Below are 25,310 nucleotides of genomic sequence, written 5' to 3'. Positions count from 1 at the left end.
TGTAGGTGAGGAGGGAAGTTTGAATTCCCTAGCTTGGAAGTTCTTTAATGTTGCCAGCCAAGGAGCAGCTAGTCTAAAAAGGGTTTTCCCCGGCTTTCCCCAAAACCCTATACTGATAAAACACTGATGACACACTGCTTGTTTGTAGTTGCCAGCAGGGTTTTAGTACCAGTGTAGTAATCAATCACACTCTGGAGTTGAATCCAGGTTGAATGAAAAGCTACTTTAACTTGTAAAGAGAAGGGTCATACTTTTCACAATACTGTGTGGTGATCTACTCTGAAGGTAAAGTAGAATCATAGGACTGGAAGGGGCCTCGAGAGGTCTAGTCCAGTCCCCTGCACTCATGGCAGGACTAAGTATTATCTAGACCATCCCTGACAGGTGTTTATCTAACTTGCTCTTAAAAATCTGCAATGATACTGATTCCACAATCTCCCTAGGCAATTTATTCCAGTGCTTAACCACCCTAACAGGAAATTTTTCCTAATGTCCCACCTAAACCTCCCATGCTGCAATTTAAGCCCCTTGCTTCTTGTCCTATCCTCAGAGGTTAAGAAGAACAATTCTTCTCCCTCCTCCTCCTAACAACCTTTTATGTACTTGAAAACTGTTATGTCCCCTCTCAGTCCTCTCTTTTCCATACTAAACAAACCCATTTTTTTCAATCTTCCCTCAGAGGTCATGTTTTCTAGACCTTTAATCATTTTTGTTGCTCTTCTCTGGAATTTCTCCAGTTTGTCCACATCTTTCCTGAAATGTGGTGCCCAGAACTGGACACAATACTCCAGTTGAGGCCTAATCAGTAGTGATTAGACAGGACATGTGAGGCAGTTTGTCTGCTTTAAATGCTTTTTCTGTATATAGTAGATTCAGGGTATCTGTGCCTCTACAGCGTGGTCCAGTGGAGAAGGCTCAGAACTGGGGATTTGAGACCTAGGCTCTGTTCCTGGTTTCCCCATTGGCCTGCTGGGTGACCTTAGGCAAGTCACTTAATAGTTCTGTGCCTCAGTTTTCCCATCTAAAACTGGGTGTTATATTATATTTCATTGCAGAGTTACATAATTAACGTATCTTTGTTTTCTTCCTTGAGGTGGAACCTATCAATTTAACTGACTGCTGATTACACTCACTAATAAGATTATAACTGTTGCTTTATTTAAAGCATTTATTCAGGTTAAGTCACTCAGTGCCCATTTATACATTAAGAATGTTTGTAACCACACTGGCATTTTAAATGTTTTAAACTGATTTACAACAGGCTGATGTTTTATTCTGAGCATCACATTTTCATACAAGTACACCAAATACTGCATTCTGTGACCAAGTGTACATTAGAATAACATCCTGCTCTCGTTACCCACTCACCTTCCGACTTGTTTATGATTAATGTAATATTGTTCTACATCCTTCACTTAGAAAATTGGGTTGGGGTAGAGAGCTGAAGTAACTTCTCCTGCATTTTATTAGTGCTTAATTAACGATTCCAAATATATTTCATAATTGACATATCTTAAAAATAAATGGTAAGATAGTATACTTAGAAGCAGCTTATAAATCCAATAGTAGACTGAGTATATTAAATAACAAGAACTTTGTCTTTCAGCTTATCCTTCCTGATGCGATGAAGGTGCTACCGGTTTATATTAATTGTTTATTAAAAAGTTGCGTGCTAGTTGGCAGACCGGAAATTCCAACCGATGAAAGAGCTTATCATAGGCAGTTGGTCATGTCTATGGATGTTGCTGACACCCAGTTGTTTTTCTATCCACAGCTTCTGCCAATTGTAAGTATACATTAGCAGTGAATCTTTTCTAGTGGGGAAAGGCTATTTTTACAGGTTTTTCAGTAGAAGTGATAAGTGGCTTAGACATATAGAAGGCTCTTTATATATTGAGTGATTCCATGTTGTAGAGGTACTTTCTTGCTTTTGTGTAGTCTTCCGCTGATCAAGCAGATTGTCTGAAATTTCAATCAGATTAAAATGACTTGAGAAAGTTACTGACCAGAAGAAATAACTACATGGCACTGAGGACAGTGAGACAGCAGTTTATAGCTGTCTGTATATGCACGGATACAGTCACTTTGACCCAAATGTTTAGATAGTTTGCTAAAGAGTAGATGCTCTTACTCTGCTCAATAGTGTGATAATAACCTCAATAGATAGTTTCCTTCATGCTGTTTGTTTCTTCTAAATGTCAGTATTAAAGGATGCTTACATTGTTGATTAACAGCTTTATTGGAATTTTAAAAAAATCCTGAATTAGGGGTAGTGAAAGATGACTATCGTTCCACTTATGCACAGGACAGGTAGTTCTGTCTTTCAGAAAGAATTATTATTAAGGGTAGCTCAGTAGCTTAATAGAAAATAACTACAGTAACAATTTATAAGAAGTTTTTTCTCTCTTTTCACTTTGTTCACTTCGTGAATCTGAAAGCACTTTGTATAATCAGTTTCACTGTGTCACCTCAATAGAAAGTCAGTCACTGTTCCCCTTTTGTGTCCTTCAAACAGCACGAGGAGAGAATCTCTTTTTAAAGATGCATTTCAAAACAATAAGAATAGGCAGGAGATTCAGGGGTAGGTAGTACAGCTTCTAAACTGAAATTGACTAGATTATGTTTATGTAAAGGGTAGCTCTACTCTGAAAAGTGGCTGTATTAAAAAAGGTAACTTCTTACCCAGCAGATTCACTCCCTGTGCGTATTCAAAGTAGTGCCTGCTTGCGTCAGTGATAACAGTAAGTTTTTACCACTGTCAGCCCTGCAGAGGCAGTACAGCTATGAGAGAGTGAGCTGGGTTCTTTCCTTGCTTTCAGATCATTCACAGGATTGTTAACTAAATTCCAGTCAGAACTGTGCAACCCAATTGTCTCTGTTTAGACAGTCAGTTACACTAAGGTGCATCAGTGTGGTACAGGTATAATTTAGCAAACCCTTTGGCCTGCAGAATCTCATGGGAGGTGATGTGTGAGCTAGAAAGAACACAGCCTGACTTCAAAAACTTACTAATTGAGATGTAATAAATGTGTTATGACCCTAAAATGCCATTTTTACATAGTTACTTTTTCAGAGTGTAACTCCCCATTAGCAATAGAACTCGACGCTTCTTTATATGACATTCAGCTACACTAAAGAAAAAAAGACTAACTGAATTCACTACTTTTTCCCCTTTGTCCTGCAGCACACTATGGATATAAAGAGTGATGCTTTCCCCACTGCTGTCCGTTGCTCAGAGGAACGTCTGTCTGAAGGAGGGGTATTCTTCTTGGCAAATGGGCTAAATATGTTCTTGTGGCTGGGAGTCAGCGCCCCACCAGAGCTTATTCAAGGGATCTTTAATGTGCCATCCTTTGCACATATTGGCACAGAGGCTGTGAGTATATTGTGGGGGAGTGGGGACTGGGCTGCAGAAAATGTGATTTCTATATAAATGGGAAGCCATTCTGTTGGGAAATTTAATTTCCAAATAAATAAGTGGTCCAATGGTTACACCACTAAGGTCATAACTTTTTGGATTGAAAGAAGAGCGTAGGTAGTTTGAGTCTCTCTTTCTGTGCTGGTCACCCATTGAGGGCACAGAGACAATACTCTGTGATTTAGGTGACCAGCAATCCAACAGGAATAGCAGCCACTGGACAGTTCACAAAGGGCTGAAAATGAGCAAATACTTCTGAATAATTAATACATTTGATGAAATGGTCTTAATTGATTTCTAACCAAATCAGTGATTAAGGCTCTAATTCAGCTGCTTTGGATTGCATTGTCTTATGGGCACCCAGTGGCCCTAAACTAGGCAGATCTATTCCCCAGAGGATCCCCTTACATAACGAAGCCTTGGATGATGTAGTCCAGCCAGAGTAGCTCCTACATTACTAACCCCGCCCCCCAGGGGTACTAGCATGGGGGTGCGGCTGGGCAAAGGGCTCCCTTGTGCCCCACTGATCCCCGACAGCTGTAATAGTCCCTCATGACTAGCCTTTGGCAGCCAATGCAGGTTAGAGCACCATTTAGGCTTCTTTAAACTGCTGGATGACTGTGACCAACTCAACACACCGTGATCAAAGGAGCACAGAAGACCACTTTCTTTCACTACCCTCTCAACTCAGCTGAGGATCTGCCCCCAAATTCATAATCATATTAGTAATGAGTAGTTAAGCCAGCTTAGCCTTTAAGTTGCCTTATGAGGACACTATAACACACAATGCTAGATTTGCAAGGGTCAACACAAATCTGCAACTTCAAGTACTAGTTCACAGTCCAACTGCTTTGCACAGTGTTACTGGAGAAAAGGTACCACAAATCAGCTTCAGAATTTTCCACAAAGCCCAATTATTTGTCTGTCTAGCATGGGGTCGTTTTTTCCCTTTTGAGGAGATTGTGATGGCGGGGCAGGAGCATGGATTTTAGCAAGTGGGCTACTGCCTGGGGAGTGACTGCCATTCCACCACACTGCTGCTGCATAAATTCAGATCTAGTTGGCCCTCTTCCAGGCATCCCCCCAAAACCTCTTTTGCAGAAATCACTTCAGAGCTGGTGCAAGTCCTTCCAGGAGCCACAGGGCAAAGTGGTCATTGCATCACTACGGCACCTGCTGTGCTTGTGCAATTTTACTACTGGTGTTTAGTGGTAGAAAGCTCTGCTCCAAACCTCAACTTCTGCATGACTTTACCCTGAGAAAAAATGCTATATGTTTGTTCATGGTGATAATGGAGAGTACATTTCCCTTTCATTCTAATGGATGGTAATAGATCCATACAGTGGATGGAATTATTTTTGAAATTGCCTGCACCAAAAAACCCTAGCATATTGATTAAGCATAGTGAGGCAGAGTTAAGGTAACAGTGGAAAAACCTTAGCTCTGAACTTCTTCCCTCTTGTGACAACACTATGTTCAACTTTGAATGTCATTTTTCTTTTTCATGTAACTGCTATGGGTTGGGTATTAAGTAACCCTCCTGTTGGTTTTCCCATTGGAAAACTGATATTTCATTGAAGGCATACAGTTACTCATCTGTTTATATCTGGCCATTGGTACATCTTCCTGTTTGAAATGGGAACTGGTTACACCTTTCACAATCTGCCAGTATAATTTTGTGCGGTCTTGGACAGCCTCTTCTACACAGCCCTCAATGTTTAGTCACTAATGTTAGCATTGACTCTACTAGTGGTAGGTGTGTATAGCCATGTAACCATTTCATCACCTCTTACTTCTGTTATTAGACACTACTCCCTGAAGTGGACAACCTCTATTCTAAGAAGCTCAGATCAATAATGGATTACATCCAGAGCAACAGACCTTACTCCATGAAGGTAGGAGAGAAAATGAGAATGACTTTATTTTACTTCAAAAAACTAATTCCTCTTGTCCTAAAGAATATTTGTGCAATGCTGGCTTTGACTGGAAATTTGTAGCAAAGGGACCCCTGTTCAGAAACCCTTATTGCTGCATGGGGTTTTGACGTCAGCAGGTTCTGTATCAGTGGAAAGACCTACCCCTATTCAGCTTTTTTTTTCTTGCTGGATGAGAAATTGTAGCTATCTCCCAAAGGGCTGGGTTAACTCTGCTTCCCCTGAAGTCCCTGGCAGTTTTACTATTGATTTAAATAGGAGCAAAGTAAGGCAAATGTAGTAAAAGCTTTAAGGCACATAGCACAGTTCACATGCAGTAATTAAATCAGGGTGGTGGTTTATCAGGGGCTTGCTTTTGAATTGAACACATGCTGATTATTTAGGGCAAGATTTTCAAAGACAGGTGCTTAAGCTGTTCCAAAATATTTACACATGCACCCACAGTATCTGCAGTACTGTCATACCCAGACAGCTAGTCACCATGAGGGTTCTGCTTTGTTAGCATGGGTACGTCTACATGAGCTTCAGCATAGACACAGTACAGATGTAACCAACTGATCTAGCTAGCTCACAAAAGCAGGGAAGATGTAGCAGTATGGGCTCCCATGTGCTGCTATGTCCTCACTGCTATTTTTAGCTAGCTAGATCAGTTTCCATGAGTTACCGACCCTGTGGAAGTGAAGTGAAGTAGTATACTTGGCAGTGCTCAGCTAATTTGCGTATAAAGCAAAGCAAACCCTTGCTGTATCCTGAATAATCAGTATTTCTCATTCCAGCTGCTAATAGCAAAGCAACGGGAACAGGCAGAAATGCTTTTCCGACAATACCTGGTGGAAGACAAAAGTCTTTACGGAGGAGCTTCTTATGTCGATTTCCTATGCTGTGTCCATAAAGAGATCTGTCAGTTGCTCAACTAAAGGAAGCTTGACATACCAATGCAAGGAATATCTGATGAAGTATGAGAGACCTTCCATTTGGTGACTAACTCCAAATGGTGCTTAACTAAGCTTTTCCTATGCTATTTTTGTACAGTTTCTAATTTCACATATTAGCGCTTATTTTCAGAGTATCTAGTTTACCTATTAATATGTAGGAAATTCTGCACTCAGGTATAAATCTTTTGGGAGGGGCTTTAAAGAGTGTCTGTTTCTAATTGACAGATGAAGGCATATTTCCTGAATATAATTCACAGAACATTCCAATGTCCTCAGTTATCTACTCTGGGTTTTTTCATATAAAGTGTACTATAATTGAGGAAAAAACTAGTTTTACATTTTGATATTTAATCAGGTCTTTTAAACATGGAAAAATTTGCAAGTGAGGGCAAACAGTTAAATATCCAGTTTGCAATAACATTGTTCAAGTGGGCTTCCATGGGGCCCTGTTCCTTTTCTGGTTGTCACCATATATTGTGTTGAGCAGTTGGGATCATCTATATGGTCCCTAATGAAGCACACAGCAAAGTAATTCTTTCCCTGACAAATGCAAATATTTACTTCTACAGAGGCAAACTATCGAGGGCTAATTTTGGCTTACTTTCTACATGTACCACAATGAAGCATGTTGTTCAGGCAGCTGGTTCATCTCAATCTCACAAATCATGGTGCTATTAAAGAAAAGTGTCGCACTCTGAACTACTTCTGTTTAACCAGTTGCAGAGCTATAAGCATGTTTACCATGGGAGTGCAATAGTAATGGGGAGCTAGGCTAACTTTGCACATGACATCCTTGCTGTTGAACAGGGAAGGCTTTAAAAATTACACAGGGTCATGACTGAAGTCTTGTGGAGATGAACTGGCTCTGTATGTAAGTGAGGCATGGTGCAATGGTCTACATCCATGTGTGGATAATCAAGGATACAGAAGCAAGAAGTCTACCTACAGCTGGTCTCTTTGGCTTCTCATCATGCTCAGGAGATACAGAACTTGGCCCATAGAAACTACAGTGAAAGAAGGGAAGGGTAGCATAGTAATAAGTGTACCCACCAAATCCAGGGTAACTTTTGTTGTACTTAGCTGTAGTCAATATAAAGCGAGTCATTTACTAGTGTGTCTTCAACACACTAGTGTTGGTCTATAAAAAAAGTTTCTAGGTCTGAAACCTTACCTGTTAAAGATTGTAATCTAACTATACTGAATTAGGTTATTTACCAACTGGAATATTCATAGCTTTTAACTTAGACAAATATTCAGACCAGAGTTGTGTTGCAAATTTTTCTTTTCTGAAACTCCAAGAACAGTTAGCACTTGTTTTAACCAAAGGTCACATAGGATGGAAGCAACATAATTTATTTACATATTAGTTGTGTATTTCTGTGACCATCTAACTCAAATATATTAAGACAGTTATTGCTTTAAAAAAAGCTAGATCACTGACTGATATATTAATATTGATATTAAAGGCAGCGTTTGGAAGATTAAAAGGCAGTTTGCTTTAAGAGTTCTGTTGATTAGATAGTTTCCTTATATCAAACTGTTTGCATTCACACAAGATGAGAACATGATGATAAATCTCACCTTCAGAGCTTGTCTTGACAACGTATGAGAATTTTGGAACTCTTTCTTTCCAAACAGTGAAAGGAAAGCAAATAGCCTTCAAAGTGTAGAGGAGAGACTTCAGAAGCCTGCAAAAAATTATGTGCCTTTTAAGAAATGTTTTAGCACATCAAGTGAATTAGAAGATCATGTAAAGTGGTTGTAAAGAGTTCAAAGCTCTCTTGATCAAATGGGGGTACTACAGAAGGACACTAAACTAAATTCAACTGGGAACTAGAGCTGATATTTCTTCACCAAGATAGATGGGAATTTGGAGGAGAAAGATTTGTTGCCATTCCAAGTCAGCATATATTATGAATTACACCAGCAACTTTTTTAAAAATGTAAACAAATGTTCATTAAATATCATTACTGTGTGTGAATGTTCATTTGTTGTCATATGCTCAGTTGCAGATTTGGTACATCACCGTGTAAGAGGCTAGGTGTCTTCAGCATGTGAACTGAAAACACACTTAAGGGGCTTTGTTCAACTGGCAGTGTGCAAACTGTCTCGTACCAACTAATACAGCTATTGACAGTACAAGGGACTGGAGCTGTAGAAGTTTTTGTTTGCCAGTACCTGAACTGGACTTTAGGTGTGATGGGAGAGGGAACTAAACTGGGCTCACTGTCACTGGTTATTAGTTTCAAGTATGGAAGAGTTTTGTAAAGACATCTGGGAATTTGGTTGCGATGAGTCATCTCTGGTACCAGTTCTAGGGAAGCAGTGACTGAAAACTGCTGGCAGCCTCCATTCATGGTGCTGTATAGCACTTTATACTGCACTGCAGAAATTGCAAAGGCACTCAAGCTGTGGTCTAATATTGCTCCCATTGAAGTTAGTAGAAACAGACTTAAGTGGGTATCAGGAAAACTAGGCAAATCACTAACATTTGGAACTATAAACTTATTTCACTTTAGGATTTTATTGCCTTCTCACATATTCTGGCAACAGTAGTTTCTGGACTTTGCAAATGCTTACACTAGGCAGAATTATTTATGGGGTAGCATTTGAACTTTATTTCTAGCAGCACCAAAGTATAGCAGATCCTGGTTGTCATGTAGGGGGCAGTTTAGTGGCTATAGGATTGGAGAAGGAGTCAGAAGAGCTTGGTTCAATTCCTGGCTCAGCCACAGACTTCTTATGACCTGTCACTTACACTTCAGGTTTCTCCCATTTCAGCAGATGTGTCAAGAGACCCATAGATATTACAGTAACAAGAGCCATATACTTACATAGACAGATGATGCTGGTTCACTCCTCAGGTCCATGATTTCAGGCTGTCTGCAGACAGAGGAAGAAAAAACTGTCACAAGGACTAAGATGTTCATATAATATCATTAGGGATGGCCTGCCTCTGCTAAAAGGCCTTGAACAAGAGAGGCAGCTTTAAGATGAAAGAGCACTTTATAAATGGAGAAAGTTATTTATGGTCTCTACTAGTCTGAGGTAGTAAATCCAGATGCTGTACATATACGATATCAGTAATACATTTGGAAGAGATCAGTCACCCTGTATTAGAAGTAGTATCTTCAAATACCACCTGGCTTTTAAAAAGTTCATTTTACTGAAGTCAGTCATCATCACAGAATGGTGAACAAGGCCCTCAGCTCCGCCATGAATTCACCGTATACTATATTAACATAGGCAGTTGCAGACCAGTTGATGGTGGATTGCTGAGTCTCCTTGTTCTTAGCTGCTAAACTGCATGAAGGCAGCTAAAAATGCATTATTTTCCTAATAAAAAATTGCTGTGGGTAGCTCAGGCAGATTAGGGGAGCTGGGCTACACAGTTCTCTCTCTATTAAAGAGGACCCACAAGGATTTTTTGAAGTGTTAGTGTTGTAGACTTTTTAAAAAACTCCTTTGTGTAAAAGGCAGCCTGAAGGTATTTTATCTCAAGCAGGAGGGGGAGAACCCACACACTTACCTTGGACATATCAAGTCTAGTCTTTCCAGGCTTTGCTGCAGGACAGCTTCAGTATATTGAGAGATCTCACTTTAACTGAAGATGGTGGGATACTGAATGAGTCCTTTAGCCCAAGTCGTCATTAGATGCTGTGTACAGAGAGAGAACATCTATTTAATTCAAAAACTGGAACTAACAAATGTAAACATTGATTACCCTCTTCCCATCTCATTTGCTTAGCTTTCATCCTCTTGTGATATCAGTTCACTAGTTCTGTGGTCCCAAAAGAGTATTTCAGACTGAACAAGACCTGAGTTTAAAGACGACCAGCAAATTTGTTTAGTTTTTTTATATAAAAAAAAGAGTACAAGCCCAATTCCTATCTTTTAGGATGGTTCACCATATGAAAACAAGTTTGAGAATCCTTCTGTCCTATGTTAAGATTGAAACCCCCACATCTCCAAAGTGTTTATTTCTAGTAGTGTCTGGGGCTAAGAATAGTGTCAAATTCTGTGTGTTCCGGTTTTAGCTATAAACTAGTCAACCAACTGAACTGAGACAGAGCAATGGCTAATGGGGCACGACCCTAGAATAAATCCACTACACGTACTGTTAAATGGGCTCAGATCTTCATATAGTATCATTAAGGATAATTTGTCTCTGCCAAAAGGCCTTGAGAGAGAGAGGCAGCTGTGAAATGTAACCTTCATTTATAAAGTGCTCTCATTTATAGTCTCTGTAACTAGACTAAGGTAGTAAATCCTCATGCTGTGCATATACAATATAAGTATCACACATGTGGAACAGAACAGTAACATTGTTCTAATACTCGCTTTGCTATGTGACATTGGGAAAGTCGCTATACCTTTGCCTCAGCCCTTACTACCCCTTTTTTTTTTTTTTTTGGTCTATGCAGATTGAATAAACTTTGACACAGGAGCTGTTTGCAGCATCTAGCATAATATGCTCCCAATCTTATTTTGACAATTTGGTGCCACTTAATGCACCAAAGTAATCTGTAAAGGTGAGGACAACTCAAAAGTAATATAGAAGTTTCAGAGTAGCAGCCGTGTTGGTCTGTATTCGCAAAAAGAAAAGGAGGACTTGTGGCATCTTAGAGGATTGGTCAGTCTCGAAGGTGCCACAAGTACTCCTTTTCTTTTTGTTAATATAGAAGTATAACTGAAGTTTCATTTCTATTCCACTAGGTGGTGTTACTGACTAATTTACTGTGCAAAGCTCACAATATAAGCCAACGTTAAACTATTTATAAAAAAGAGAAACAGTTTCCTTAGCTGCCTTACAATTTCAAGAATCACTTTTCAGGTATAGGTTTTATTACTTTATATAGAATTGCTCTCCAGACAAGACATTTTGTTTGTTTTACCTTAATGAAAGCTACTAAAAGGCTGTACACAGGGCTATTTCATTCAAACACTTCTCTATTTATGAAACAAAAAGGCACATAGACTAGTCTATCCTAATTAACACATTGACAAGTTCCATGCAACTGCTTTTAGCACAATAACTACTCACTTAGACAAAGCTTCACATTTTCCCCAAGTCAAATCTTGATTTCTTTTTAAAAAAAAGTTAAATATTGGGAACTCATTTGCCCCAGGGATATTTCAGATGGCTAATACATAAATTGTTTAGGTTTTATATAGATAAAGCCACCAGCTTCTGTGAATTAGTCTGAAATGGCAGTTCAGTGAAACCTGGGTCTCTCTGTCTGGCCTGCCACCATCACCAGCACAACAGCAGCTACAAAGCTATAATTCAGTGCATGAAGGAGCCGCAATTATTATCTAATAAAAGCAAATTCTAGAGAGCTTTTTACTTGACATTAGGGGCTATAATCTTGTTTGCACTTGTGCAACAATCGTTCGAAAAATAAAATATTTGCATAGGCAAACATAGCCATAGCCTGCTTCTCTTATTGAAAGGCAGTGGGAGGTTTGCAAGTGAGTTCAAGAGAAGCAGGACGGGATCCACTTTTTTGCCCATGAGAGTATCATTTCTGTGCGGGAGTTCAAGAGCTGGGTTCTGGCTCCTTTGGAAAGTAAAGAGAGAACAGACAAATCTTCATCTTAAAATGACTTAAGATTTGACAGAGCAAAATAGAAAAGAAGAAGAAATACATTTTAAATAAGAAGAGTAATTGCTGCAGTGGTGCATGTCCACACACTGTCCTTGGATCAGTGGTGTGCATCCTCACTAGGAGCACTTACACTGACCTAATAGGGACAGTGTGGGGAGCCGAGAGCCCGGTTTCTCAGCTCCACTGGCAGCTACCTGCCAGGAGCCTGGCTCTCCACAGGCTCCCAGCCCGCTGCCCCTGCCAGGAGCCATGCAGCCTTGTCAGTTTCACAGCTTCAGGCCAGAGCCATGAAATTGACAAGACAGCCAAGGTTCCCAGCTGGGAGCAAGAGAGTGAGGGGGAGGGAAGCTGCCTGGGCTTCTCCTCACTGCTCCCAGCCAGGAGCAGGGTCCAGCTGCCTGGCTCTCCAGGGAAGAGGGGGCAGCTGGGCTCTAACTACTAGGCTTTCTTGTCAATCTCACAGCTCCTGCTGTGAAATTGGCAAGACAGCCAACAGCCCAAGTAGCACAGTGTCTACACAGACACTATCATCTTAAACTACACTGACATAAGACCTACACCTCTTTTGGAGGTCTAGTAGTAAGGCACTTACATCAGCAGGAGCAAGGCTGTACTGTAGACACTGACAATTAGGTCAATGTAAGCTGCCTTACGTCGACCTAACTGTGTAGTGTAGATCAGGCCTCAGTCACCTCTCAGCCCTTGTCTACAGACAGAAGTTGTACTGCTTTAACGGCACAAGTATAGGTAAAGTAGTACATTACCCCTGAGTGTGGACATAGTTGTATTGATTTAAAAGTGCTTATATCGGTATAGCTTATTTTTTTACAGGGTAAGGGGAATAAGGGGATATACCAATGTACCTTTTTACCAGTACAACCTCTATGGTGGATACATAACTATATCAGTAAAAAAAAGCCCCACACCCAACAGTTAATACTGGTACAAAAACTGTACAGACCAGGCCTAAGTTTAAAATAATTTACATAGCACTAAGACTACATACCCTTTTACAAATAGAGTAAGACATGTTCTGATCCCCAAATAAGTTTAGAATCTAAACAAAACAAGACTGGTTAACAGCTCGTAGAAGGAAAGGTGTGGGATTATTTATAAGTAGAAGAGGGAGGTGAGATTGCTTGAAGAGAAGCTGCGAAGGAGGAGAAAGAGTATGTTTGGTGGATGAGGACAGGAAGCAATGTTTCACAATATGTTTCAAAATAAGGCGGGGCTCTCATTGGACCAGTAATACACCTTTCATCACTATCTTGCACAGTAAGAGACAAGGATGTGATGCTGATACAGGACTTGATCTGGCAAGATATTCAACGCTCTGGCCCTGATCCAGCAAAGCACTTAACCACATACACAATTCCATTGGAGTCAATGGGACTGTTCATGTACTTCAGGTTAAGCAGGTGGCTGATTGCTCAGCATCCTGCAGGTTCAAGCCCAAAGGAAGACACACAGATGCTGCAGCTAAACTTGTCTGTGCCACAATTTGGTGTTCATAAAAGCAGCCAGTGTACTGGTTACAATACTTCTCAGGAAATGAAGCTTGAGTATGCTAACCACTGCCAAAAACATTCTGAATACCTTGTTTTCTGTGTCTGCAGTATCAATTCAATTAATATTTGTAAAGTGTTTTAATTAATGCGAAGCATTATTCAGAATTCAAGTGGAATTCTTCTATCAGAAGCAACAGCATTATACGGGTATTCGAGGCTTTCATTAAAGAATGTATAAGAAAAAACATTTCATGTTTCATCACAGAGCATACATGTCTATACTTGTCTCCCGCCCTCCACACCCATGTGGGAAAGACTTGTTGACAATGGAAGGAATGATGGAGAATAAACTCTTCCTCATCTTATTACATATGCTGTGCTAGCCAGACACTTTCCATCAGCCACATATTTATGGACCTTCTCACCAACGGAAACATTTTCAGAGCAAACATTTATGCACTAATGAAAGTGGACAAAAAGGTGGAATGAAAAAAGACAGCTGTGGAGCAACTGAATTATTGGGAAGAAGTTTTCCTTTGTATATAACACTTCCCCATCCTAATAAATACAAAATAATTACAGAATTATAATGTTGACATAGTAGTAGATAAGTATAAGATTTACTTACCTTTAAACTTGATGGTCAAAACATTCTTCTGCCACGCAAGCATACGACCACTAAAGACAAATGAAGTTTTTAATGTGAAACAAAACATGGAAGAAACCTTTGACAGAAGGTTTATTTTGCTAAGCTGTGGATTTTTCTCCTGCGTAAGAAAAAAAATGAAACCCCATAAGTTGTGATCAAAAGATGCTATGGACTAACCCCCCTATAACCAATGTTAATCTACTATAGCATGGCTTTATCAGCAAGTCAAAAGTGGTTTTCAAAGCACTAGAACCATCCAAGTCACACCTATGCTTTTAACTCACCTGTATCTTTCACAGTACCGCTTCCACTGTAGAAAGAACCTGAGTCCTGTCAAGTAGCACACTAGTTTTCTCAGCAAAATGGATGAAGAAAGCAAAGCAGTGCTGAGCTGGGATAGACTGCTGGGGTAAACAAAACCCCACCCCTAAAGAGACTGTAGTTAATGGTCAGATCAGCAACCCAAGACAGCTGAAGTCAAAAATAAGATTTTTAAGAGGCCTCTGCATACCCAATGTATGAATTAAGGACAGATGCCCATTTAGGAAGGTCCCCGGTGATTGAAGTGGCATAAATCTGAATGCTAAGGAGCTCTTGTTTTTACCTCCTAATGAACTTTCCAGAGCTGGAGAAAAGTCTAGGATATAGCATAGAACAGGCCTTGGCCACACAGTCCGTTACATACATTAGAATGGCCAAACTGGGTCAGACCAAAGGTCCATCTAGCCTAGTATTTTGGCTTCCAAGAGGGGCCAATGCCAGGTGCCCAGAAGGAATGAACAGAACAGGTAATTATCAAGTGATCCATCCCTTGTCACCCATTCCCAGCTTCTGACAAACAGAGGTTAGGGACACCATCCCTGTCCATCCCGGCGAACAACCATTGATGGACCAATCCTCCATGAACTTATCTAGTTCTAACCCTGTTATAGTCTTGGCCTTCACAACATCCTCTGGCAAAGAGTTCCACAGGTTGACTGTGCATCATGAAAAAATACTTCCTTTTGTTTGTTTTAAACCTACTGCCTACTAATTTCATTTGGTGTCCCCTAGTTCTTGTGTTATGAGAAGGAGTAAATAACACTTCCTTATTTACTTTCTCCACACCAGTCATGATTTTATAGACCTCTACCATATCCCCCCTTAGTCGTCTCTTTTCCAAGCTAAAAAGTCCCAGTCTTAATAATCTCTCCTCTTATGGCAGCCGTTCCATACCCCTAATCGTGGAATGGCTGCTGCATGAGGAGAGATTAACAACACTTGATCAGATGCACTAAATCTTAAAGAAACTGGGCTAAAGGGGTCTATTTAAAAAGTTTACATTAGACTGTCCTGACATTGCCTTGGAACCTCAATATCCAAGGGAGGAGGGAAAAAATCCTTACCTTGCTCCAGAAGGGAACCAAAAAGGCATCCAGCCCCTGGCAACGTAGGCCCAGAACCGGGGTATTGGGTTATGGTAAACTTTACAGTTGTTCACCAATTGATGGAACAAAGCCATATATGCTCATATATCCAGGTGAAAACTGTGGATACTATTCTTTAATATAGCATTGAACACCCACAAGCGCTACATTAACAGAAGTTTAAGGCTGCAAAGTCAAGCACTCAGAAGTTAGGCAGTGCCAGAATTAAGGTTGCCTGTGAGACCTAAACTTGGCCCCCTTGTGTGTATGCGCATTATGACTGTCTATAATTACAGGATCGCACTCTTCCCCTGGCCCCCCAGGATTCCTGCCTCATTCAAGTGCACAGCATGAACACTGTTCAATTAATGGATCATCATCCAGGGTTTCTTTTTATCCTCAACATTCATGGTGTGTGTGGCCCCAGGTCTTATGTATTACACACCATCCAAGCCCTGCACTGAATACAAAGTTATTAATTTCCTCATAGGCTATTCTATGGTATCTAAATTCTTAATGACCCATTAATGAATTTATCTTCACCACACAGACTCTTAGGAGATGAGGTGCGTTGTGGTAAATAATACTTAAAAGTATTTTTAAGAAAAAGCAAAAGTTGCAAAAATAGTGTTTTAAATTGTTGAAAGTCAAGTCATTAAAGCAAACCTTTCCTAAAACAACATCTTAGGTAACCCCCCTGGTTAACAAAATACCAACTTAATATAAGGCTGCTATCACATTGATGGTAAAAAAAATCTCAAACCACCAAAACAGAGGGCTCTTTCAACACCGAACTTGGTGATTTTTTTTTTTTTTAAGTTTTGTTTTTGACAACTTTGGGTGTTGCAAATAACTCATGAATGCAAAAGTGGTTCTGAAAGAACAATTTTTTGCTTCTTTTTAAAGGAGACAACAACACACTTGAGGAAAAAATGCCATCAGGGCTACAAATGAGCAAGTTTAACTACTAATGCATAAAATGTTCATGGTTTGTATAAATGTACAGCTTTAACTGTGTAAGCAGCAAAAAAGGGGGAGTTTTTTTCATCTTTGCCCATTCTGGGCATACAGCCAAAGACGTGATAAAAGCTGGTTTGTTCTAAAACATTCTACAGACATATAACAGCTGCAATTTTAAGTTTTGTTTAAGCTACAAATAAAGTGAGTTGTAAGTTCTTCGCTTTAACATCTGGAAAGTTTAATATGTAATCAACTAAGATTTGTAAATGCCAGTTTTGAGATAAGGAATTTGCAAACCTTGAAATATAACCAAGTACTCCCCCCGCCCATTTTCCTTTATATAGTTAAGGTTTTTCTTTATAAATATGATTTTATGAACAAATATCCAATCCTAGGAAAAATTAGTTCATAAAAAAGAGGGATAGCGTTCTGGTTACTGGGCCAACACATTTTCATTAATTGTTAGCTCAACTGTAAAAAGTATATCAAAGTTCATAAGGTGTTACAATAACTATAATACCAAATGGTAATGGAAAGTAAGTTAAGTTGCTTTCAATAATGTTATAAACAGGCACAGGAGAACCAGACAGACAAAATTAACCCAAACAAAAAAGGCCATATTGATAATAATTATGCTTAAAATTATGCTTACTAAAAACAGGAGATGTGGAACCAGAAATAGTTAACCAAAATTCGTGTGGCAGATATTAGGCCTAATTGGTAGACATAATATTGAGGAAGTGAGCTATTCCATCTGCCATTTGCTTTGTGGGTCCTTAAAGGAAGAGACTTCGGGAGGGTAAGGACAGACAGAGGCTACTGGAGTGAGCTTCACCATCACGGCTATCACCCCCACCATCTCCCTTCTTCATCCTAATACTAAAGGACGCCTTGACCAGATCAAGCACAGGGATTCAGATGACATGTAGCCATCCCTATCAGCTCAAGCTGAGTCCCCAGTCATCATCTGAAATGAAATGGGATCAGTCTAACAGCAGCAACAGTACCTGTCCATCTCAATCAACTTCTCTTTTCCCCAAAAGGAAAATTATGACCTTTAATACTATCTAAGAGACAGCCAGACAAGGTTCCCCCCCCCCCCCTTATAATTCTCTCCAGCTAAAGGGAAAAGGGACAAGAAAGGTTGTTAAAATGAAAGCCTTACCTAACACTTCACGTCAGATGCTTTAACTGTTTTTCCTCCTCCTCTGTATCTGTAATAAAAAGTTAGAAGGATTTGTAATGGTTGGTTTGCCTTGGTAGGCTGAGGTCTCTGTATACCAAACCCTAGACTTTGTTTAATGCTGGACAGTGACAAAGGTATGTTAACACTTTTGACCTATTTCAGAGTAGTAGCCGTGTTAGCCTGTATCCGCAAAAAGGAGTACTTGTGGCACCTTAGAGACTAACAAATTTATTTGAGCATAAGCTTTCGTGAGCTACTGCTCACTTCATCGGATGCATGTAGTGGAAAATACAGCGGGGGAGATTTTATACACAGAGAACACGAAACAATGGGTGTTACCATACAGACTGTAACAAGAGAGTTGTCAGGTAAGGTGAGCTATTACCAGCAGGAGAGGGGGGCAGGGGGAACCTTTTGTAGTGATAATCAAGGTGGGCCATTTCCAGCAGTTGACAAGAACGTGTGAGGAACAGTGGGGGGTGGGGAGGACGCAATAAACATGGGGAAATAGTTTTACTTTGTGGAATGACACATCCACTCCCAGTCTTTATTCAAGCCTAAGTTAATTGTATCCAGTTTGCAAATTAATTCCAATTCAGCAGTCTCTTGTTGGAGTCCGTTTCTGAAGATTTTTTGTTGAAGAATTGCCACTTTTAGGTCTGTTATCGAGTGACTAAAGAGATTGACATGTTCTCCGACTGGTTTTTGAATGTTATAATTCTTGATCTCTGATTTGTGTCCATTTATTCTTTTACGTAGAGACTGTCCAGTTTGGCCAACGTACATGGCAAAGGGGCATTGCTGGCACACGATAGCATATTATCACATTGGTAGATGCGCAGGTGAATGAGACTCTGATAGTGTGGCTGATGTGATTAGGCCCTATGATGGTGTACCGTGAATAGATATGTGGACACAGTTGGCAACGGGCTTTGTTGCAAGGATAGGTTCCTGGGTTAGTGTTTTTGTTGTATGGTATGTGGTTGCTGGTGAGTATTTGCTTCAGGTTGGGGGGCTGTCTGGGAAGCAAGGACTGGCTTGTCTCCCAAGATCTGTGAGAGTGATGGGTCGTCCTTCAGGATAGGTTGTAGATCCTTGATGATGCGTTGGAGAGGTTTTAGTTGGGGGCTGAAGGTGATGGCTAGTGGTGTTCTGTTACTTTCTTTGTTGGGCGTGTCGTGTAGTACAGAAGTTACCTACTACCATGGGTACCTGCCATTAGAGTGGGATGGAAACATACTTCGATAGTGGGTTTCACACCTGTTTGCTAGACAAAGAATGTTGAGACTCAGGGAAAATGGATTCCTTTCCAGGTCCTGTAGGGGAGCGTGCTTTAGTGGTTACAGACCCTTCCACCCCATCCCTCTCCTTCCACCTCCTTCTCCCTTTCAGCTCCTACCCACCCCACTCCCCAATTTTCCCCTGTGACTATCCCTCCCGGCTTCTACTCATCACCCCCATGCCTGACTCCTGCTCTGCTACAGTCCCTGCCACTCCTATTCTCCTCCCAGCTCAGTTTTCTCCCCTTTGTTTCTATCCCCCTCTGTTCCTGTCACTCTTCCCTTTCCAGCACCTGTTCCTCAGCTCTACCCCTTGCCAGCTTCTCCCCCTGCCTGCCCTCCACCCCTCACTTTTCTACAGTCAATCAGGCCAACTCCTCCTCCTCCTCCTCACTAACCACACCCCCAGAAGGGAAGGCATTGAGCGCACAGGGAAAAAAGTTTCCATTCTCCCTCCAGCAGGACAATTGAAAAGAGAGTCCTATTCAGCTGCTGCAGCCCTGTGATGGAGCATGTTCAATAACTCTGTGGGGAAGGCACATGCACACTCCAGTCGGCATGTAGAAGCTGTGAGGGGCTGGAGCATGATCAGAGAATTTAGCTGTCAAACTCTAACAAGTCTCTATTGAACATACAGATTTTTCAAAGGCCTATAACTTGGCCACATGCAAACATTTCTGTAACAGAAGGGCAAACGGACATCCCACCCTGACACCAGGACGACCAACCGGACACATTTCAAGTCCTTGTTCCACAGAACGAAGTTGTGAGAGGTTCTCAACAAAGCAGATGGGAATTTTCAGCCGTAACAGTTTAACTCTGGCAAAGTTACATGTAACTGCAAACAAGATTGTACAATAGAAAACGCTGGCCAACCTTAACTATAGGTGTCACTAAAATACCACCTACCACCAAAAATAATCAGACTAATAAAAGCCCACTTATACTTCAGAGATACCAGGTAACTTTCTGGACATTTTAAACAATCTTTAATAGGCTCTTCTACATCTTTTTGATTATAACTAAAACTCCAGATCCTTACTAGAATATCCTACCTGGCTGAAATTTGGTGCAGTTTCTCAGCATACAAACAAACTTTTTTTCTTTTTTTTGTGAACAGTTGTTACTGTATACAAAAATAGGTGGTGTCATTTATTAAGTGCTTTTATTTACTCTAATTATCCCTACGAGAATACATCATAATGGGTCAAAAAAAGAACAAAACTGACAGACAGATGCTTGTACCATAACAAAATGAAGACTTTCAGAGTGTTCTTGATACAATCATGAATGGACATTTCCTATCCCCTAGCCACAGTTTTCCTAACATTGTATTTAATCCTTTGAAATTAAAGGTCACTAAAGCCAATGGAAGAATCTTGATGAATTAAATTTCTTCATTGGGATCCAATGTGTGGTTGCTAGTGAAAAAAAAAAATATTCACTGCAGTTGGATTGAATGCCATTTAACCCTCTCAAGTGGAGGGGAGGGATAGCTCAGTGGTTTGAGCATTGGCCTGCTAAACCCAGGGTTGAGAGTTCAATCCTTGAGGGGGCCATTTGGGATCTGGGGCAAAAATTGGGGGTTGGACTAGATGACCTCCTGAGGTCCCTTCCAACCCTAATATTCTATGATTCTAAGTGTATTCAAAGTTACCTTAAAGATAGGATCAGACTCCAATCCCTTGCAAGGAATATGAATACATTAACAGTGTTTGGATCTTAAAGAACCAAAATGCTTCTAAACTTTAGAGATTTTTTGAAAGCTGGAAAGTAATAAATAAACCCCAAAAGGTCAAGGCTGGAGATCAGGTGTTCCTACTTTAAGGTAGTACCCTGCACATAAAAGGTTCCAGGTGCGTAATGGATTGGAATAAGTATTAGGGGCAGACTATACAATCTCTCTTTAAATGTGCTATTGTCTGTTTCACAAACTTAAATCTTATTTCAGCAGTTTTAGATTTTTAAGTTTTCACTTGACTGTGTACATGAGGTTCCTGTTATACTTGTTTATAATAATGATATAACTATGGAGAGAGACAAGAACCCCATTGTCACAGAATACGCCTTCCAACTCCTACATAAGGGCTGAGAAAAACCAACCAATCCTAGTCAAAGTTCAAAGAGCTGGCATGCCTACATGCCATTCAAAGAGCTACAGAGCTCTCTGCACTGTGGCTGGTCCATAGAACTCTCTCACCACCTGCACTATGACTGGCCAAAACCGTTCTTTCATTGGTGCATTTCCTTGACTTCCATCAACATAAACTGACAAAATTTACAATATTCACAAAATGATGACTAAGGGCTTCCTACAAACCTCAAATTCCTACAAACATCCTACATCCACCAGTACCTTCACATAAAGAACCAAAGAGACATATCCTAAGTTTCCACAAGTACTAGAACCTTTGGAAGATCACTAGCAATCACTGTAGAAATACATGAATTGCGTTAGATACGTGGCCTACAAGGGATGCTAAGTTATACATAACCAGGCAGTGCTAATGGTATACTATTTCATGGAAAGACATTCTGAAAACATTTTCCATTTTTTCAAACAATTTAACAGTACATTTAACATTTCAACAAATTTATTACAAGTGACAGTATATGAGAGCAAAAAAGACTCAAGATGGCTAGTTTTACACAGAAAATTAGTCGATTGAGTTTTAAAATTCTTTTGAAGCAGTATGTTTAGCTGTCCCAATAGGCTAGCCCATGTCATTGTCAAATCCTTTGCTTGCTGCACAAATAGAACTTTGAAGACCACACTTTATAAGTAACTTCCTGAACAGACAGACAGGACGAGAACTAAGCAGCTATACTAGAATATGCTGCAGAAATAAGAAAGGTGGCATTAAGCACGTGACAAAATTTGAAATGGAGAACGTTCTGTTTGGTTCCGTCTTCAAGAATGGGAAGTGCTCGAATTAGCTAAATATGTTAGATAAAAGACTCACCTGATGTCCATAATTGGCTAAGTGTAATCATCACCCCTCTCCTGTGAAAATGCTCCTATCAAGAGACAGGATGGCCATTAGTAACGGGATACAAAGCCTTTCCTTTCAGAATACAAGTGCAAGTGTGGCCCAGGTCAATAGTGATCAGAAGTTACCAAATGGTGGCATTTTTACAGCCTATCTGAAAAGGTTATAGCTTCACTTTCTCATGAACAGAGGTCATCACCACAAAGCACTAATGTTGTCAGTCAAGGATAGATCAAATATGGATAATGTACTATCTTGTCACATGGAGACGCAGTCTCTCTGCATCAGTGCTGACACAACAGGGCACACAGCCCTAGTATACCTCTGAAGCACAGAAAACTGCCAGGATGACATTCAAGAATCCATATTTTCCTGAGAGTCAACATCATCAGTTGACAAGGAGCAAGTTTGTTTGTCAATGTGTATATGAGACTTTCACTGGCATCAATGGGAGCAGTGTGCATCCAAAGGCAGTTGAAGCCTTAGGAGCGATTAGCAGACATTTATTGCTTTCCCATCTTAAACAGTTTTCCCAACTCTGCCATTCTGACCTAAAGCAAGACATCTCAGTTCTCCTTTAAGAGTTATTTTTAGGTTAGAGTGCAGTATCGAGGATTCATTGCTCCTTTCATATTTTATGCCAGAATACTTGTTCTTCAACTGTAGAGAAGGCATGTATGAGGAAGAAGAATCAGAGGAAGAAAGCACTGGGTTAATATCACTTTCCTCCTCACCTTACAGAAGTTGTTTTCAGTGGCATGAGGGTGCCATCTGTAATGTTGAGCATGTACAATAGTCAAAGGTTGTGGCCCACAACTATTAAGCATTCTGGCTTGTTCCAGATGCAATCCGCTGCAAGCATCACTGATGTTCAAATGAGCTACTGATATTCTAGAAAATCAAGGATTCAAGGACCCCAACTCAACCAACTTCTACTTCGAGTCACTCCTCAGCTTTGCAGATGTGACACAGGTAGAAGTACAATGTATATAGTGGAGAGATTTATTCACCCATCACCAATTGCCATTTACAGTTACTAAAATCAGAGTCCAGTAAACTGTCCAAATTATAAAGCACGGGGGGGAGGAGGGGGGGGGAGGAGGTTGTGTGTATTTAAAAAAAAACCATTAAGCAAAAAAATGATGGGAGATTTCATCCATTAACACAATAGGAACCTCTGTTCCTTTATAAAGAAAAGCTGAATTGCCTAAGCAGAAAACCAACAAAATAAAAACTTTAAAGGCAAATTGAAGAATGAATAAAACCTACATTTAAATAAAACCAAAAAATTCTAGAAAATATTAGGGAAGATGTTTATCAAAAACAATACTGAAATAAATTTCATTATTCACCACTTTACAGGACATTCATTTAAAAGTTCAGTAGATAAGAAGTACAAGAGTCCCAGGGACAAATTCTAGTCCCGATGAAATCCACAGCAAAATCCCTTAGACTTCAGTGGGGCCAGGATTTGTTCATAGGCATCAAGTACTGTACAACTGATTTACAGAGCTGGCTTATCTAAAAACAAATACCACACAGTTACAATAAAGGTGAATCACTTTCTCTTTCAAAGTTGTAGTCTGAAGCTGATTTTCTATAAGACATTCTCATCCACACATCACTTACTATTTAAAGATCCACTGACAAAGCAAAGCTTGAACACAATTTTTCAATCTCTGAGCATTGTGTTTGCAGGTGAAGTTTATCCAGATTTCTCTGGAAGCACTTTCCCTCTTTATGGCTTTCTCCCCTTTCCCCAAATACTACCTCCACTGGGGCGGTTTCATTATTCATACTGCATTTATTTTGTAATAAAAACTTGGCTTTCCCTAGTCACAAATAAGACAGTAAACAGGCAAAGGGCAAGATTCTCTACGTTAAATCAATGCATGTCTACGTAAACAAAAGTCCTAGAACAAATATGGATGACTGCCACTTTTTGCTTTCCATGAAGCATTACAAGTGACAACATAGAATTGTTTCTGGTTTTTCAGTCCAAATATCAAAGATAAAAATGTTTTAAATATAAGTGAAAAATAAAAATACTACAAAACTACTCCCAGGAATGACTGGGGAAATTTAAAACAAATAGAAAAAAATAGAGCTCTATTTATTCAATATTACTCCTCTGTTATGAATATAGGGGAGGAAGAAATAAATGCTATTACAGACACACCATTTTTCCTTCCATAAATACAATGCAAGTCTGTATCATCATCATGCAAATTCAAATTGCATCTCTGAGTCCTGACCCATCATATTGATAATGGAAAGAAACTGATACCTACACAAAAGGTAAGGGGGGGGGGGATCTGTTCAGCGTTTATAGGGAAGCATTAAAGAAAAAAGCTGAAAGATTTTTTATTTTTTTTTAAGTTGGAAAAGATCAGAGCAAATGACTCCTCTTCAAATCCTATTCACAGCTTGGGGAGATAACCCCTTCTGATGTTCCCAGGCTGCTCTGACCTCCTTCCTGGTGAATGAAAGCTGCCAGGAGGCTTCTCAGCTCATTGCCATCAGGTGCTGGATCCCAACTGCCAAGTAAGGTGATGTGCCAGATGTGGGCAGGCAAAGTATCTGGAACTGCTTGCAGAAAGCACACTCAATTAAAAAAAAGTCATCTGGATTGAGTCCCTGGAATGACTCATCTTGGTGGAAACAGGACTAAAAAGATATGAAGAAGAAGAGGCATAGGACCAGAGGGAGAACTAATGACGCAAATGTAATCAGCGTGGGGGGAAGCCTCCTCTGTGGGTACCTCCGCGGCCCCCTCTGAATCCACCCCTTTCACCCCTGAAATTAGTTCTATTCCTCTCTCTGCCTCTCTCTCCCCGGCCAGCTGAAGTCCCGCCTCTTCCTCCTCCCCTAGGAGCTCCACCTCCTCGGTCCGACTTGGATTTTGGTGGTGGTGATTTAGGTCGAAGTCGCTCAATCTCTTCTGTACAACCAGTCAGATCTGAATTTGGAGCCGTGAAGTAGGAGGCATAGGTTTCTGCATTAAAGTTGCTGTTTGTGAGGGTGGGTCCCACAGTCAGCCAGCCTAAAGAAAAACAGAAGATAAAAAGTTAGCAAGAGCAGCAAACTGAATTTTATGCTTTAAGGACAGACTTGTTTTTTCTTAACATCTTCATGTGGATGTTGGATAAAGCTCTGAGTTGATAGCAATGTTTTCTGAAAAAAACAGTTTTGTTAGGTCTATAAGAAGCCAACAGTGAACCCTTCTAAAAAAAGAAGTCTGCACGGAAAAGTTCCCAACTTATGGAAATGTGAATATTTCAGTTTGAAATTTACACTGGGTTGAGTGACAAGGCAGGTGAGGGAATATCTTTTATTAGACCATGTTCTACTGGTGAGAGAGACAAGCTTTCAAGATCCACAGAGCTCTTCTCTTTCATCAACAGAAACTGATCCAAAAAAAAGATATGACCTCA

At 40.2% G+C, this 25,310-nt stretch overlaps 2 protein-coding genes across 3 annotated transcripts in view; one reads left to right on the top strand and one right to left on the bottom strand.

The window, feature by feature from the left end:
* The window catches only part of SEC24D (SEC24 homolog D, COPII coat complex component), a 94,995-nt gene extending 86,722 nt beyond the window's left edge, over nt 1-8,273 (top strand). Inside the window, exons 20-23 of the mRNA XM_084626088.1 lie at nt 1,607-1,786; nt 3,185-3,376; nt 5,224-5,313; nt 6,129-8,273. Coding sequence (XP_084482214.1) covers nt 1,607-1,786; nt 3,185-3,376; nt 5,224-5,313; nt 6,129-6,269 — 603 coding nt within the window. The 3' untranslated portion in view covers nt 6,270-8,273. The remainder of the gene's footprint in view (nt 1-1,606; nt 1,787-3,184; nt 3,377-5,223; nt 5,314-6,128) is intronic.
* Nucleotides 8,274-23,175: 14,902 nt separating this feature from the next.
* Nucleotides 23,176-25,310, bottom strand: part of METTL14 (methyltransferase 14, N6-adenosine-methyltransferase non-catalytic subunit) — a 29,483-nt gene continuing 27,348 nt past the window's right edge. For both annotated transcript variants that reach the window (XM_084627406.1, XM_084627407.1), the window contains exon 11: nt 23,176-24,919. In XM_084627406.1, the coding sequence (XP_084483532.1) occupies nt 24,606-24,919 (314 nt within the window). In that variant the 3' untranslated portion in view covers nt 23,176-24,605. The remainder of the gene's footprint in view (nt 24,920-25,310) is intronic.

The sequence above is a fragment of the Lepidochelys olivacea genome (genome assembly GCF_965140295.1).
Source record: "Lepidochelys olivacea isolate rLepOli2 genome assembly, chromosome: 4".
Lineage (NCBI taxonomy): Eukaryota > Metazoa > Chordata > Testudines > Cheloniidae > Lepidochelys > Lepidochelys olivacea.
This window is presented reverse-complemented; position numbering and strand designations above follow the sequence as displayed.